At 52.3% G+C, this 14,574-nt stretch overlaps 1 protein-coding gene across 3 annotated transcripts in view; it reads left to right on the top strand.

The window, feature by feature from the left end:
- Nucleotides 1-14,574, top strand: part of GALNT14 (polypeptide N-acetylgalactosaminyltransferase 14) — a 212,470-nt gene that overhangs the window by 128,009 nt on the left and 69,887 nt on the right. For 2 of the 3 annotated variants that reach the window (XM_066264724.1, XM_066264726.1), the window contains exon 2: nt 2,660-2,829. In XM_066264724.1, coding sequence (XP_066120821.1) covers nt 2,660-2,829 — 170 coding nt within the window. Of the gene's footprint in view, nt 1-2,659; nt 2,830-9,100; nt 9,138-14,574 lie in introns of those variants that run through there. The other variant, XM_066264725.1, reaches the window with a different exon arrangement.

Raw genomic sequence — 14,574 nt, 5'->3', positions numbered from 1 at the left:
CATTCAAATGTAGTACTATTATTTAGTCACAGATTCACTATTATTTAGTGTGTCCAGATACTGTGAGAGGAAAGCCAAGCTCTCAGTGCAGGGTGTCCCCTTCCCTGGCTGATCTCAGAGCAGAAGAGTGTGGGCCAGCTCCGTGCAGGTGACCATCTGAAGGAGCAGTCCCCTCTAAGGACAGTCTCGTCTTTGCTGTTAGGTTATTTCTCTCGCCAGACGCCTGCTGCCTCGGCTCTGGGCTCTCTAGCAGCCAGAGTCCCACTGAGTTCTCATGGCACCATCTCCAAGGAGACAGATCCTGCCCAGGATGCTTAACTGCCCCTCGAGTGGTGATTGCCAAGCCGAGCAGATGACCTAGCCTCATGCCCTCTTGGCCCTGCGCCTGGTCTAGTGGGAACAGAGAGTAGGGGACGAGGCCAAGAGGCTGGCTGCCCGCCCTCCCCACGGGGGCCTGCCTCTCCACCTGCTTCTCTGGCTGGGTCTGGAGCCGTCCATCTGGCCCCAGCAGGGCCCCAGTTCCGGCTGCCCTTCCCACCAAGTGAGTTCACTGAGGTCACTAACCTCCTGTGGTAGCTCCCTTCCCCCCACTCCACCCTACAGATGTGGCCAGAGACATTTGCTCTCTGACCTGCTTCATACAGGCCCGGCAACGTCCCAGAATTTTCTTTCACTCACGTTCTCTTTGCAGCCCCACTCTGGCCTGCCCATTCCTGAGCTGGCCTGTCCCTGTGCAGACTTCCTCCACCGGGCCTTCCTTCCCTTTATCTGGATTTTCGCTACACATTTGTTCCCCTCCTCACCTCCCCTTAAGCTGATGCCCACTCAGCCCTCAAGCTCTAACTCACTGGTCAGTTCTTCTGGAAGGCCTTCCCGTTTCCCTGGCGCCTCTGTTAGGGGTGTTAGAGGTGTCTCTCTGCAGCACTGCAGCCCCCTCGAGGGCGGGGCCTCCCTCTCTGCCTCTCCCCTCCGCAGCACAGGGCACTGTGGGGCTCACAGCTTATTGAGAGACTCGCAATGACCTAACTTGGGAACGGGTATCCAGGGCCCCGTGGCCCACCCTGGAAAGTGGGAGGTCAGGTCGCCAAGCACAGGTGACAGCTGTCAGGCACAGGCTCAGGAGTTTCATAACTGCCCCCCCCCCCAGTTTCCCCTGTGTAGCAACACTACTTGCACTACTATCACAGGACATTAATAAAGTCAATTATTGGATAAAAATCACTGGTTCCTAAAGCTTCATCTTGTGCTATTAGCTGGAGAATGCTGTTTTAAAGGCGATAACAAGAGAGAAAGAGAGATCAATTACCAGATAAGATCGAGCGGCGCCCGAGGTACAGGTGCGCACGGCAAGCGGCCCCTTACCTGCCGCCCGTGGGCCTGCCCTGGCCCTCCCGCCAGGCTCCCCACCTGGAGAAGGGCGTCCTGGTCCGCGATGGGATGGGCGGTCCCCGGGCAGCTTTGGATACTTGCACGGCAAGGAGGATCAGTGGCATGTGAATGAACGTCTCCTCCTCCGGGAGGATGCCAGCCCTGGGGGCCCAGGCCCCCCAATTCCAGGTCAGACCCTGGTCACTAGGATCTTTTCAGAGATGCAGCGTTATTCCAGCTGTAATGAGCCTGAAAAGTGTGAGCGTGGGCGGATATAGACGAGCTCTCACCCCAGGTGACGGTGGTCATCAAGGAAGACATCCAGCTGCCGAGGCCCTGAAGCCCACATCTCCCGCTGGCTGTGCAAGGCTCTGTTGGCTGTGGAGCTGGCGTGGATGGGGCAGGTGAGGCGGCCTGGGCTCTGGTAGGCTTCCCTCCAACCCCTTGTATGAATACCCTCTCCTCCTCCGCTGTGCAAACTCACTGGAGGGCATAGGAGAATGAGCTGTGCTTTGGGCTCTGCCACCATCCTTCTGGGTGACCTCAGACGAGCCAGTTACCTTTGCGAAACCTTGATTCCTGACTCAGCGCAGAGGGTTTGGGGGAAGAGGAGGTGAGATCACGAAGAAGAAAGCACCTTCCAAAGTACTGTCTCCCAAGAGGCGAGGGTTCTGACTTGCTCCCCCATTGATGCTTCTTAAAAGTAATCACAGGTTCCTGGGCCCCAAGAAGACAGGAACACACAGGGTGTCCGTCCTGTGGGCAGCACACCATTTTAGATGGACTACGTACTTGTCGTCACTGCCTTCCTAGGGGAATGATGGTCATTATGTACCTACTGTGTGCCAGCTACTGTGCCAGCAATTTCAGTCACGTGTTCTCAAACTACCTGGGAGAGGTGGCCTCGAGTCAGGATACTAAAACCCACTTCCTAACTGTGGGATGTTGAGCAAGGTACTTAGCGAGGTGAGCCTGTTTCCTTGTCTGCATAATGAGAATGTGGCTCTATCCATCTCATAGACCCCTGTGAGAAATACACAGAATCGTGTTCTGGACCTAGCTCAGCGCCTGGCGTAGCATACTCAGTACATGGCCGCTGCTGTGATGGTGGTTCTGCTTATTTTTGTTGCTGATGGTTTTATTCATGTCCTGCCACTGGCCTCGTCCTGGAGCTCTAAGCCTTGCCAGAACAAGCCTGGTCTCTGTGGTTGGGCCCTGACAGACAGACAGACAGAGGGGCCGGTATAGAGCCGGGAACTGTTCTCACAGCCTTCCCGTTCATGTCACACAGACTCTGGATGCTGACTGGGACGACCCCTGGGACCAGTTTGATGAGCGGCGATATCTGAATGCCAAAAAGTGGCGCGTGGGTGACGACCCCTATAAGCTGTACGCTTTCAACCAGCGGGAGAGCGAGCGGATCTCCAGCAATCGGGCCGTCCCGGACACTCGCCACCTGAGGTACTTCCTCCTTCTTTGTTCTCTGTCCCTCTCCCTGCAGTCATGACTCATCGACAGCAGGCTTGATCTGTGCAGTGCCCAGTGCCAAGGACTGGGGCCAGCAACCATTTGTTGCCAGTTGGTTGCTAGAGGGTTTACGCTGCAGTAATTCACACTGTCTGTGCTGTTCATTGTTCTGAGCCACCCTGTGGAGAGGGTGGGAGGCCCCTGTCACTGGCAGCAGGGACTGGAAGTCCCCTACAGCCAGTGACCCGGGAGACTGACTATACTTAGAACCCCCTGCTGCTGGCCTGAAAGCTTCTTAAAGTCAATTCCCAGCGCTGATCCTTGCCCTCAGCATATGACAGAATTTTATTTAAACATTAAGCTATTTTATATCCCTGAGCAGAGATTACATAATAGGAGAACAGGGAAGAGAGGAGACAGAATGCCGAGAGGCCTCACCGGGTCTCAGTTTGGTGGTGACTCTCTTGTTCTGAGTCCTGTGCCGGGCCCTCCAGGGGGACAGAGAGATGCCTCCTGGCCAGGAAAGGAGCTGCTGCGTCTGGTGGGGGCTGTCAGGGAGGCGCCCCTGCGTACGCTCCCCTACAGCAGCGAGGCTTGAGTAATTCGCTGCGTAGGCAGGTACACAGGGCTACGCCAAGCAGGATGAAGTTTTCATCCTATTCTATGATCTGAGAGGCAGAAATGAATGAAGTTTACAAAGGTCAGACGTCGGTGGTGGTTGTGGATGAAGAACTGAGCCTGACCCCAAAGATCCGAGTTTCCCTAGTCCAGTCGTGGGCTCTGCAACTAACCCAGTAAGTTCCATCTGTTCAGTAAGTGTGATGTGCTGGGCTCACAGCATGAGGGGAAGAGAGGATTTAGATGAAATCCAGACACCCTTTGGGAAGACAAAAAGAAAAAGTGTACCAGCCATATGTCTGCCTCAGGGAACTAACCTTGCTCTGTGGAAGCCAGGATGGTGTTACTCAGAGTATTTCAGAGTTATAGATCATAATCTGAAAGAGCAGGAAGGAGAGAAGACAGGTGATTGGGGATGAGGGCAAGCACATGGGACCAAGCAGTCATGGCAGGAGTATTGAGCACCTACTGTGTGCAAAGTCCCAAGCTAGCACTGTGAAAGGCCACCAACTGATCAGCCATCTCCAGGCTGACTTGGTGCCCACATCATTCTTGTGGCGATGGTGGGAGTACCATTTACTGCCAGCAAAGCCTGGTGTTCTACCCTCAGATGGGGTCCATTGTGGAGTAACCTCTGTCTGTAGGGCCCCCCACTTCCAACCCTTGCCTCCCTGGGAACTCATGCAGTTGAAGTTACTAGGTAAATCCCTTAATCCTTCTGTGATGCCAGCCTCCTATATTAACTGCAAACTGACTCATCCTGTGGCAATGCCTGATGCCCACCTGCCTGGTCTGACAGAGCCCTGGGACCTTCTTGGGCCCTGCATGCCCCAGGTCTGATCAGCTGTGACTGCTGGTGAACTACATTGGTAGACTAGGGAGACTGACATTTTGGGCTGGATAGTACTTTTTTGTGGGGCTGTCCTGTGCACTGTAGAATTTTAGAAGCATCTCTGGCCTTTATCCACTAGCATACCCAAGTTGTCCAAACCAAAAATGTCTCTAGATATGGCTAGATGTCTCCTAGGGACAAAGTTGCAATGGAACCACTGCTCTCATGCCAGCCCCACTTGTTACGCGAATTCTCAAGAGTGAAATGTAAACTCGCGTTCTCAGTCCCAGCAGCAGGGTGAGGCCTGCCTTCCCTGAAGGGCAGAGTCAAGCAGAGGCAGTACAGCCAGGGGTTAAGAATACAGACTGGGATCAGATCACCCGTTTCCAGGCCCGGCTGTGCTGTGGACTTAGCTCAGTAAACTCACCACTGCCTGGCTTCTCTGGACTGCAATTTCCTCTTTTGAAAAAATAAAGATAAAAATAACTGTAAGGATATGTACCTAATATGATTTTTGTAAGGATCACATAAAATATATCTAAAGTACTTACCTACTCCATAGTAAGTAGTTAGAGATTTCCATTGTAGTTACTATTACAGGGTAACGATATGCACAAGCTGACACCGCAGGGCCTGGAAGGGAAGAGGAGGGCTCTCCTGAGAAAACTGAAGATGCTCAAGCAAGAGATGCAGCCAAACCCCAGGAAGCCTCAACATCACTTTTACCAAGAAGCTCCGACTGTAGCCCACTGTGGCTCCTACTGAGGAGCCACTCCTGGACCGGTAGCCATCGGCCTACACTGTACACCTGGTTCCTTTGTGGGACCCAAACCCTTTGATACAGGCTTTCTTCCCACTGGTCCACTCTTGTGTTCCCATCATGCCTTGCAGCTAAGGGTCTCTAGTTATGACACCAGTTGCCCTCTAGGGGGAGTGATCTTTGATAACATCTACGGCAGTGCCTGTCTGTGATGGGGATTCAGTAAATGTTGGGAGTAAGACAGGAAAGACAGTTGACTACTCCCTCCCTTTTGCCTTATGTGCAAAGATGAGAAGAAGAGCTAGAAAAAGCCCCTTCCTGTTGCCCTTCCATCCTCAGGGCATGCAGATGAGGGGTCTGGAGCACAGATTCAGTTAAAGGAAAAACGCTTTTTTCCTTAAAGAGTTCTCATTACTGAAAAGAGAAGAGGGAAGACACAGCCTGTGGGAGGGGTCTGAACTTATTAATTTGCTTCCAATTTTCTCACCACAGTAACTGGATTCTGATTTATAGGACATGTTTGGACAGCGCCTGAAACAGAGAACTGTTAGCTGAGCATTAGGACCGTGCTGCTGAGGAGAAGGGTACCGGGGGGTGGGGGGGGGAGCTGCCTGGGGACCCAGCACTCCGCAGTGCAGCAGTGGGGTGAGGCGGGCAGGAGGGGGGAGGCGGTGAAACTGGGGGAAAACTGTACTGACGGGAAAGCCTAGTGCGTTGGCAGCGTGGAACGCCTGACGAGCAAGTCATGGCATGGTGTGATGGGATGGAAGAGGCCCCGGAGAGGCCGAGGGCTTCATTTCCTTGTATGGAACAGGACAGAGTCACTGTTTTTCTCTTGGGCCTTTGTTCCATGGATCCCAGTACTTTGGAGGCAGCTGGTTTAACTGAGGAGGGGGGTAGAAGAGGATAAGACTGGGGCAGGCTTCAAACTCCACTTTCCCAAGGTTTATGGGGTCCATGGGGTAGGCAGTGAGTGATGCCCATACCCAGGATGGTTTGGAAAGTGAGTGTCCACAGTTTCCAATGGACCCCCTATTCCATTCATCCTTTGGGGTTAACAACATCTCCCACCCACCCCACCCCTTCCATAATGTTGGACGTTTTCACAATCTTGAGATCGAAACTGGATGTCATCAGTCTTTTGACAGATGTTATCAAAGATCACTCCCCCTAGAGGGCAACTGGTGTCATAACTAGAAGACCCTTAGCTGCAAGGCATGATGGGAACACAAGAGTGGACCAGTGGGAAGAGCCTGTATCAAAGGGTTTGGGTCCCACAAAGGAACCAGATGTACAGTGTAGGCCGATGGCTACCGGTCCAGGAGTGGCTCCTCAGTAGGAGCCACAGAGGGCTACAGTCGGAGCTTCTTGGTAAAAGTGATGTTGAGGCTTCCTGGGGTTTGGCTGCATCTCTTGCTTGAGCATCTTCAGTTTTCTTAGGAGAGCCCTCCCCTTCCTTTCCAGGCCCTGCGGTGTGGCTGGGTGCCCTTCCTCTTCCCTGTTCAAGTCGTGGGACAGGAGTGGGGATGAGGTAGCCAGCAATGGCCTTTCGCACATCTCTGCTCCTCTCTTGGCTTTGTTTTCTCATCTCTAGTTGGACTCGAAGCTTTATCATTCTGTGAGTCACCACACACTTGTAGATCCATTCACCTTCCTGTGGTCAGTCTTTTCTGCCCTGATATTTACCCATGTATACACTTTGCTATCCTCCCTGCCTCAGTGTGAACGAAGCAATTGCATCTGCATCACGGCATCCTGACCCTAAAATTTCCCCCTAACCCCACAATTCTGTTAGCACCGATGAAAGCTTCAAGTTCCAGGGCACTGCTTGGGTCCTGTGGGGTCACGAGGGTGAATAAGTCATGGCCACTTATATCAGGGAGAGGGGGTAGTATGCTGTAAGTAACTGACAAGGTAGGGAAGAGGCAGAGTCTAGCTAGCACGGGTCTGAGAAGATTTCCCAGAGGGGTTCTGCTGTCTGTAATCATTAACTGGCCCAACAAACAGTCTTTATTTTCCAGTTGTCCTGCCCCCACATCCTTGTGGCAACAGCTGCATCGGCCATCATCCAAGTAGCACATTAAACATCTGGCAGTCAAATGGGGTCAACACCTCTCTAGAAAGGGAAATATTTTGACAAAGCAAATGTATATTTTCATTGTTGCCCAGCAAGACTTATTACGGGGTTGCTTTGACGTAGGGGAGCGGGTAGCAGGGCAGACTGAGCCTAGGAGCCGCGGGCTTGAAAGGAGTTAGAGCTGGGAAACCCCGTTAGGTCACCTCCTCGTGGCCCAGCTGGTGTGATCGTCCCCCTCAGCACATTCTCCTGCCTTCGTCCAGTGCTGTGCTAAATGGTTCAGACAGTGGGATGCCTATCACTGGCCTGGAGGGAAAATTCCACACTTCGCTTCATCTCACCAGGAAGACATTTTTCCTTTGCTCCTTTTCATCCTGGGAAATGAAGGGGCAGAGGCCCAGTCTCCGCTCGCATTTCTCCCTCCTTCTATTTACTCGGTTGGAATGGCTGCCAGAGATCATCATCGTTTCTCTCCTTGTACTCGTCACTTAGCAGTAATAGGATAAAAATCTTTACGGCTGGAGCGGCTAAGCACAAAAAGTGTCCGTATTTCCTCGGGGTCAAGGCTGTTCCACCAGCTCAGCACAGAGTTGGTGATTCCACATCAAGGCGGCAGGGGGTGGAGGGAAAGCCCATCGCAGACACTTAGCTTTTACAAACAAGCTCCCCATCTGCTGCATCCCCGTCCCTCCTGTGCACCATTTCTCAGCACAGGAGCTTGTGAGCCTGCTGGCAGTGCCTGTGAGTGCACTTCCCTCCACGGCATCGCAGACTTTCAGGGACCTTTGGGAGAGAGCAGCCGGAGGAGTTTCTGAACATCCTGGAGAACTGTGTCTGCTGTCCCGGGCAGCAGTCTGTTTGGGTGCCACCAGGACCTTGAAGGGGTCCTTACCAGGGGGCGAAGAAAGACCACGAAGGCTGAGTAACAGGTGCCTTTGGGCCGGTGTTCTGTTTACTCCCAGTCCCCTGGGTCCTCACATACTGCCCCTCCCGCCACCACCTGCTCCGTGAGTTTCAGACAGATTTCCCAAAGAGACAGCACCTGAGCCTTTAAAAGGGAAGGAGACAAGAAAACCTGCTGATGAGAATGCATCTGGACAGACTGCCTTAGCTAACTTTTTTTCACACCCTGTTTCCTAGTTAATTTCCACCAACTTTGATGTTGCATTGTGCACCTCATTCATTCACTCATTTTACTATTGACGTGCTCATTCACTCGCTCACCACATTTATTGAGCACCGACCACATGCCAAGCTGTATGCCAGGAATCGGTCCCCGTTCCCCAGTAGCAAATGGTCTGGTGAGAGAAATGCACATGGGGTGGATGCCTGATACCCGAATGTAAATTGCCATGAGCCATATCCCTGATTCTGGAGTTAATGCACAGACGTCCTGCTCTCGATTTCCAAGCTCTTATCTCCTACCCTGTTCCTGGTTTAGGTGTAGCTACTTCTGTCTCGGCTGTGGAGCAAACTGCAAGAGTTAGGAGCTTTCCTGTTTAAAAAAAAAAAAAGAGAGAGAAAGAGAGACAAAACAATATCAGGGGGTCTATGGAGAAGGAATTTGAACATGGAAGGGAGGCAGAGGCCTTTGAAGATAGCATCTGGGCTGGACCTGGGAGAAATAGGATTTTAACCAGGTAGGTGCTCTTTATTGAGAGAGCAGCATACAAAAGACAAGGAGGTGGGAAGCCATAGTGTTTCGTAGGAGTCAGCTCAGTTTCCTTGGACTGTGAGGTGATGGATGGGAGGGACTGGTGGAAAATATTTCTGGAAGGCAAACTTGGGGTCATGTTGTGGCAAAGTCTTGAATTCAGGATAAGGAGCTTAGAGTTAATTCAGGAAACATTAGAACGCTTTGACTTTCATACTGTCATCACCTCATAGAGATGCCCAAAGCAACACACTCCTGGCCAGCACCACATTCTAGGACTCCTGCCAGGGGATGGGGACAAAGGCAGGACCGAGCAGAACTGTGCCAGGCAGCAGTGATGGATCCCCTCCCCAGGAGGAGAGTGAGTACAGTACTAGCTTGGCTGGAACTGGGGGCCCACCCCAGGGAATAGAGAGTGATATGAGATCTTGGCTCTAAGGCACTGGCATCCTCACAGTGGAGGTGTTGGGTGCTACACTGGATTGTTTGTTCTGAGGTAGAAGGGACGAGAAGCAAAAATTGGTCCTGAAGGAAAAGGAGCTGGTGGGGACCTAGAAAATGGGTCTGTTCCCCACCCCCAAATTAAGTGCTGGGTTTTAGGATTGAGTACCTAGTACTTGCCGTAAAGACTTGGGCAAAAGAGCAAGACTACTAGCAGATGAATCATATACCTAGATAAGGAGAATCAGGCTCAGAGAGGTTAAGGGACTTGTCTAAGGTCACACAGCTAGTCAATATTTGGCTGAACCTCAAAATCAAGTTTTCAGATTCTGGGTGTGTGTGTGTGTGTGTGTGTGTGTGTGTGTATATATATATATATATATATATATTTTTTTTTTTTTTTTATTCTGTCACAAACATAAAGCCCTTATTATGTCCCAGGTCACTGAGTGTGTGTGTGTGTGTGTGACTTGTGCTTGTGGGACAAGGAGAAGAGATGACACATAAGGATTCTGAGTTTCCTAATTTAGGTAGTTCCATATTTCTATTTCAGCTTTGCTTAGAGGGCACAGATATAACATATATCAGTTAGCTAACAGAGTCCATTGTCTTTTCTGGTGTTCTGTCACCAAGACCAAGTTCTGACAGGCAGTTAACCCAAGGAGAACCTAAGTGTCTTTGGAAGGTACTAACTGGCTTAAGTTCTGCAGGCAGATTTTCCTTCCTCCTCCCTGGGTTTGCCTCCTTTATTACACATTGCCTGAGGGAAGAGGCAGCAGAAAGATGTGGAAAGAGATAGAGAAGTATGTTCATTGCCCAGGATGGGAAACTGACTTGGAATTAAATAATTCCCATGAAAAATTCATCCTGAAAATTGGTGAGCATAAGGCTATTAGCAATACATCAGCAAACACTCTGAATGCTTATTCTCATGGAGCTTATATTCCCAGTGAGCAAAGCCCCCGCACCGGTGACTGGGGGCTGCCTGAGTGCCCTCCACAGGCCACCGGGACCTTCTCACCTGTGGCCCACACTGGGGGAGAATGTTTCTTTAAGCTAGCCTTGAAATTAAGCCCTGGCCTATGCACTCAGGGCCAGTAATGCCAAGGGGGAGGTAGTATCATTTTTCCCTTCTCCAAATTTTCTTTAAAAAAAGAGTTGTTTGGGGAGGTGTGCACTGAAAAAGGTGGAAGGTGGCGGAGGAGACCTCCATCTGCACCCGGAGTGTTCTCTGTAGTGCTGTGGGGAGGCCGGCGTGGCTGCATTCCCAGGGAAGGAGAAGGCAAAGGCATGGTGGAGGAGACCCTCCATCTGCACCCGGAGTGTTCTCTGTAGTGCTGTGGGGAGGCCGGCGTGGCTGGAGTTCCCAGGGAAGGAGAAGGCAAAGGCATGGTGGAGGAGACCCTCCATCTGCACTCGGAGTGTTCTCTGTAGTGCTGTGGGGAGGCCGGCATGGCTGGAGTTCCCAGGGAAGGAGAAGGCAAAGGCATGGTGGAGGAGACCCTCCATCTGCACTCGGAGTGTTCTCTGTAGTGCTGTGGGGAGGCCGGCGTGGCTGGAGTTCCCAGGGAAGGAGAAGGCAAAGGCATGGTGGAGGAGACCCTCCATCTGCACTCGGAGTGTTCTCTGTAGTGCTGTGGGGAGGCCGGCATGGCTGGAGTTCCCAGGGAAGGAGAAGGCAAAGGCATGGTGGAGGAGACCCTCCATCTGCACTCGGAGTGTTCTCTGTAGTGCTGTGGGGAGGCCGGCGTGGCTGGAGTTCCCAGGGAAGGAGAAGGCAAAGGCATAGTGGAGTTTGGTTTGGCCCTTGCCTATGCCATGGATTCTATTGAATTCTTCCAGTTGCATGGCTTTTGTAATATTGTTGCCCCAAGACTAGCATCTCTCTTCATCTTTTCTTAAGTAAGTAAACTTTGTATGAAAGTACCACATTCATACAGAAAAGTTCAAGCCTCATACATGGACAGCTTGAAGATTTTGCCAAAGAGAGCACAGCCATGTTCCTGCATTAAGCACCTTGATCAAGGACAAGAAGACTTAGTTTTCCAGAAGCTCCCCATGTGCCCTCTATTCCCCACCGTAACTGGGCTACAGAAAGAGGAGCGCCACATACCTCGAATGCCACCAGCTGGCGTTGCTTGTTGTTGAACTTCATATATAAATGCAGTTACACAGGATGCACTCTTGTGTGCCTGGTTTCCCTCAAAATTATATGTATGAAATCCAGCCGGTGTTGCAAGACAGTGCCTTTTTTCTTGTATATTACTCCTTTGAGTGAATATATTGCAATTTCTATACCTCGTCTACTGTTACTGCTCATTTGGGATTTTTCCAGAGTGGGGCGCTTATGAATAGAGTTCCTATGACTAACCTCCTACTTGTGCTTTGGTGAACAGGTATACGTGTGTCTCTAGGGAGTATCTCTGGAAGCTTTTGGAGACCCTGTCAGACATCTAAGGAAGTGGTTTTACCTAGCCCCACTCACCTGCCGTGTAGGAGAGTCCCAGCTGCTCCCTTCTTTGTTATCTGTCACTTGTGATTGTCTGTATTTTTCCATTTTAACCTTTTTAGAGGCTGAGTAGTGATATCTTATTGTGGCTTAACTTCGCCTTTCATAAGTTTATTGGCCACTTGAATACCCAGTAGAGAGAGTGTTCCGCCCCTTCTCTATACATCTTCCTGTGTCCTCTGCCCAAGTACCAAGCACAAAGCCTGACTGTTAGTCTATTTTCTCTTCTGTCCATTCTCATTGTTTTGTCCCGTGCCTTGGCAGTGTGACAAAGTGGGGGGAGGGGGACAGCTATCCTGTCCCTGAGAAGACCTGCGTCCTGTCTAGGGCCTTGCCCGAACTCTCAGCAACCTGGTGTCCATTTCCTACCTGTAAGAAGAGGGAAGTCTCTGAGAGATGGTTATTAAGGTCACTTCCAGTTCTGTCTGTTGAAAATACTTCTGCAGAGAAAGAGGTGTGGGAACCGACTTAGTCACTGAATCGGATTGGAGGCTATTTCTAGATGCATGGCGTCTCCGGCTCAGCAGCGGCTCCCCTCCCCTCCCCCACGGCCTGGATTAATCCTTCCCCTCACACACTCCCTTCCCCACAGGACGCGAGGGCCGGCAGGACCCTTCGCGCTGCCCTTTCCCACTGCTGCCTTTTCCACTTCCTCACACAGCCTTCCCCACGGCCTCGTGCCTTCCACTTGGCGGAGGTCACCAGACACCCCTCCCAGCTTAAGTCACAAATGGAAGCTGGTGTGACACTGTCTCTGTGCTTATCTGAAGACCCCAAGATCTGTTCAACACAAAGCAGCAGAGCTGTTTGCTCCCGGGGTTGGCATCTCACGTCGATGGCAGCCTGACTGCAGACGGTGACCTGCCCACGTTTCGCAGCCTAGAGTAAGGAATTGGAACAGACAGGCTTTTCCCCTTTAAAACCCAGAACGCTGTCATGTTTGGTTACCATATCCGCCCAGAGCCCTTGGCTTGGTGTGATATACCACCTGGGCCTGTAATGCCAGAAAGATACAGGGCCGGCAGACCTGGCCTGGGAAAGCCTGCGGCGGCTCCGGGCACCTGGGCTGATTCCTGAGCAAAAGGCTGACCCTTGCAGGAAGTCCTCGGAATAAAAATGGTCACACCTCATAATTACGTGAGACCTGACAAAACGATCTCACATGTCTTTCACACGATGTCCTCAGTAGCCCTGGGGGTGAGGGGGTCATGCTGTTTCACAGGGGAGGAAACTGAGGCCCAGGCAAGGTAACTAGTTAACGGGAGACTGACTGTGTTTGCTGTGTGTGAGGCATCTCATTACTCAAACTCCCTGAGCCTGTTTCCTCACGGGAACAACGAAGGTGCCCAGGGTGGCTGTGAGGACAAGCAAATCCACAGTCCATGTCAAAGGCTGCGCCAGTCTTTGTCCTCTGGTGACACTCAGTGACTGTGTCAGCTGTGGTGATGAGGAGTAAAATCAGTACTAGCATTAGCACGCAGGCCCTGTGATCTATTCGCGGCTCCGCAGCAGTGGATAAAAGCAGGTCTGAGAGGCAGGGCAGAGAGGGTGACAGCTCCGGAGGAGAAAGGGGTGACGTGAATGAGTTTGGAGAGGTCCTGTGTAGTGCCCTGCCCCCCACCTCTGAGTTGGGTTGTGCTCCAAGAACAAGGCGGGGCAGCGTTGGAGGGATCGCGGGCACAGAGCTTCCTGCCGCAGCCTCAGCAGTGGCGTAGCGAGGGGGCGGCAAGGGGGCCTGTCAGGCCCCGGGCGCCACACGCAGAGGGGTGCCGTATGGTCTCCAAGACAAATAAGAAAAGTGTAGTATAAGCATAGCTAGGGGGGAGGGAGCACCTACAAAGTCTGGTGCCCGGGTGCCAGTTATGTCCGCTAGGCCACTGAGCCTCAGCTCCTGGCATTGAATGCTTAACTTGCCTGAATGTCACACTTACTTTAGAGACTAGAAGGCAGGGTGAGCAATGAAGCGACTGCGATGCCAGGCCTGTGAAATCCGTACTTTTTCAGAGGCTGGGCGCAGAAGCCAAGGCTGGCAGAGGAGTGATTTCAGGGCCGGGGGCCAGGACGTACAGATGTGTGTGACGGGTGACGGATGGAAAGAGCAGAGAGGAGCTGCCGCCGTGGGCGGGAGAGGCCGTGGCAGGGAGCGGCCGCCGTGCCAGACAGTGGGACGGAGCCTGCGGTCGCAGGCCCGAGCCCGAGGGCGGCTGCGGGCTGTGTGATGTGACAGGAGGAGGGCTCTGCTGAGCCAGCCTGGGTCCCAGCTGGGCCAGCAAGGGGCAAGATCAGCAATGCCTCTCGAGGTCATCCTTGGTGTTTCTGATACAACAAGAGGAGGCTCATATATTTGATTGGAGGTTATTGTATCCAGACAGCTCTCGCCTCCTGCCCTCACCTGACCCTCACAATGACCTTGAAGTAGCCAGAGCGACCATCGTTCCATCCTTGTCCTGCTTCCCTGCTCCTCCCTGTCTCTCCCTGATTCTTCATACAGATACATAAGCCTGTCTAGACCACCTGTCGGGACAGCAGGCACTCACCTTGCTCTCACCCCCCTCATCATCACCTCCTCACCTCCTCACCACCTGCCTGGCTGCTCACCTTTGACCTAAGCCCAAACCCTTGGGGTCCTGCTGTCCCTCACCCTCATTTTGTTGAATCTGCCTTCGAGACAGCTCTTGACCCCTGACCTCGCCACCATGCTCACCTGCTGTCCCCTCTCGCCTGGGTGACTGCAGCAGCCGCCCGACTGCCCTCCTACTTGGCTCTGGCCCTGAACCCGTACTGATCCATCCTTTACACCAGTGGTGGGATTCAAATAATTTAACAACCAGTTCTCTACCCTAATGAT

This window comes from Saccopteryx bilineata, chromosome 3 (genome assembly GCF_036850765.1).
Source record: "Saccopteryx bilineata isolate mSacBil1 chromosome 3, mSacBil1_pri_phased_curated, whole genome shotgun sequence".
In the NCBI taxonomy this organism is placed as follows: Eukaryota; Metazoa; Chordata; class Mammalia; order Chiroptera; family Emballonuridae; genus Saccopteryx; species Saccopteryx bilineata.
The sequence above is the reverse complement of the archived record's forward strand: the minus strand, read 5'-3'. Positions and strand labels throughout refer to the sequence as shown.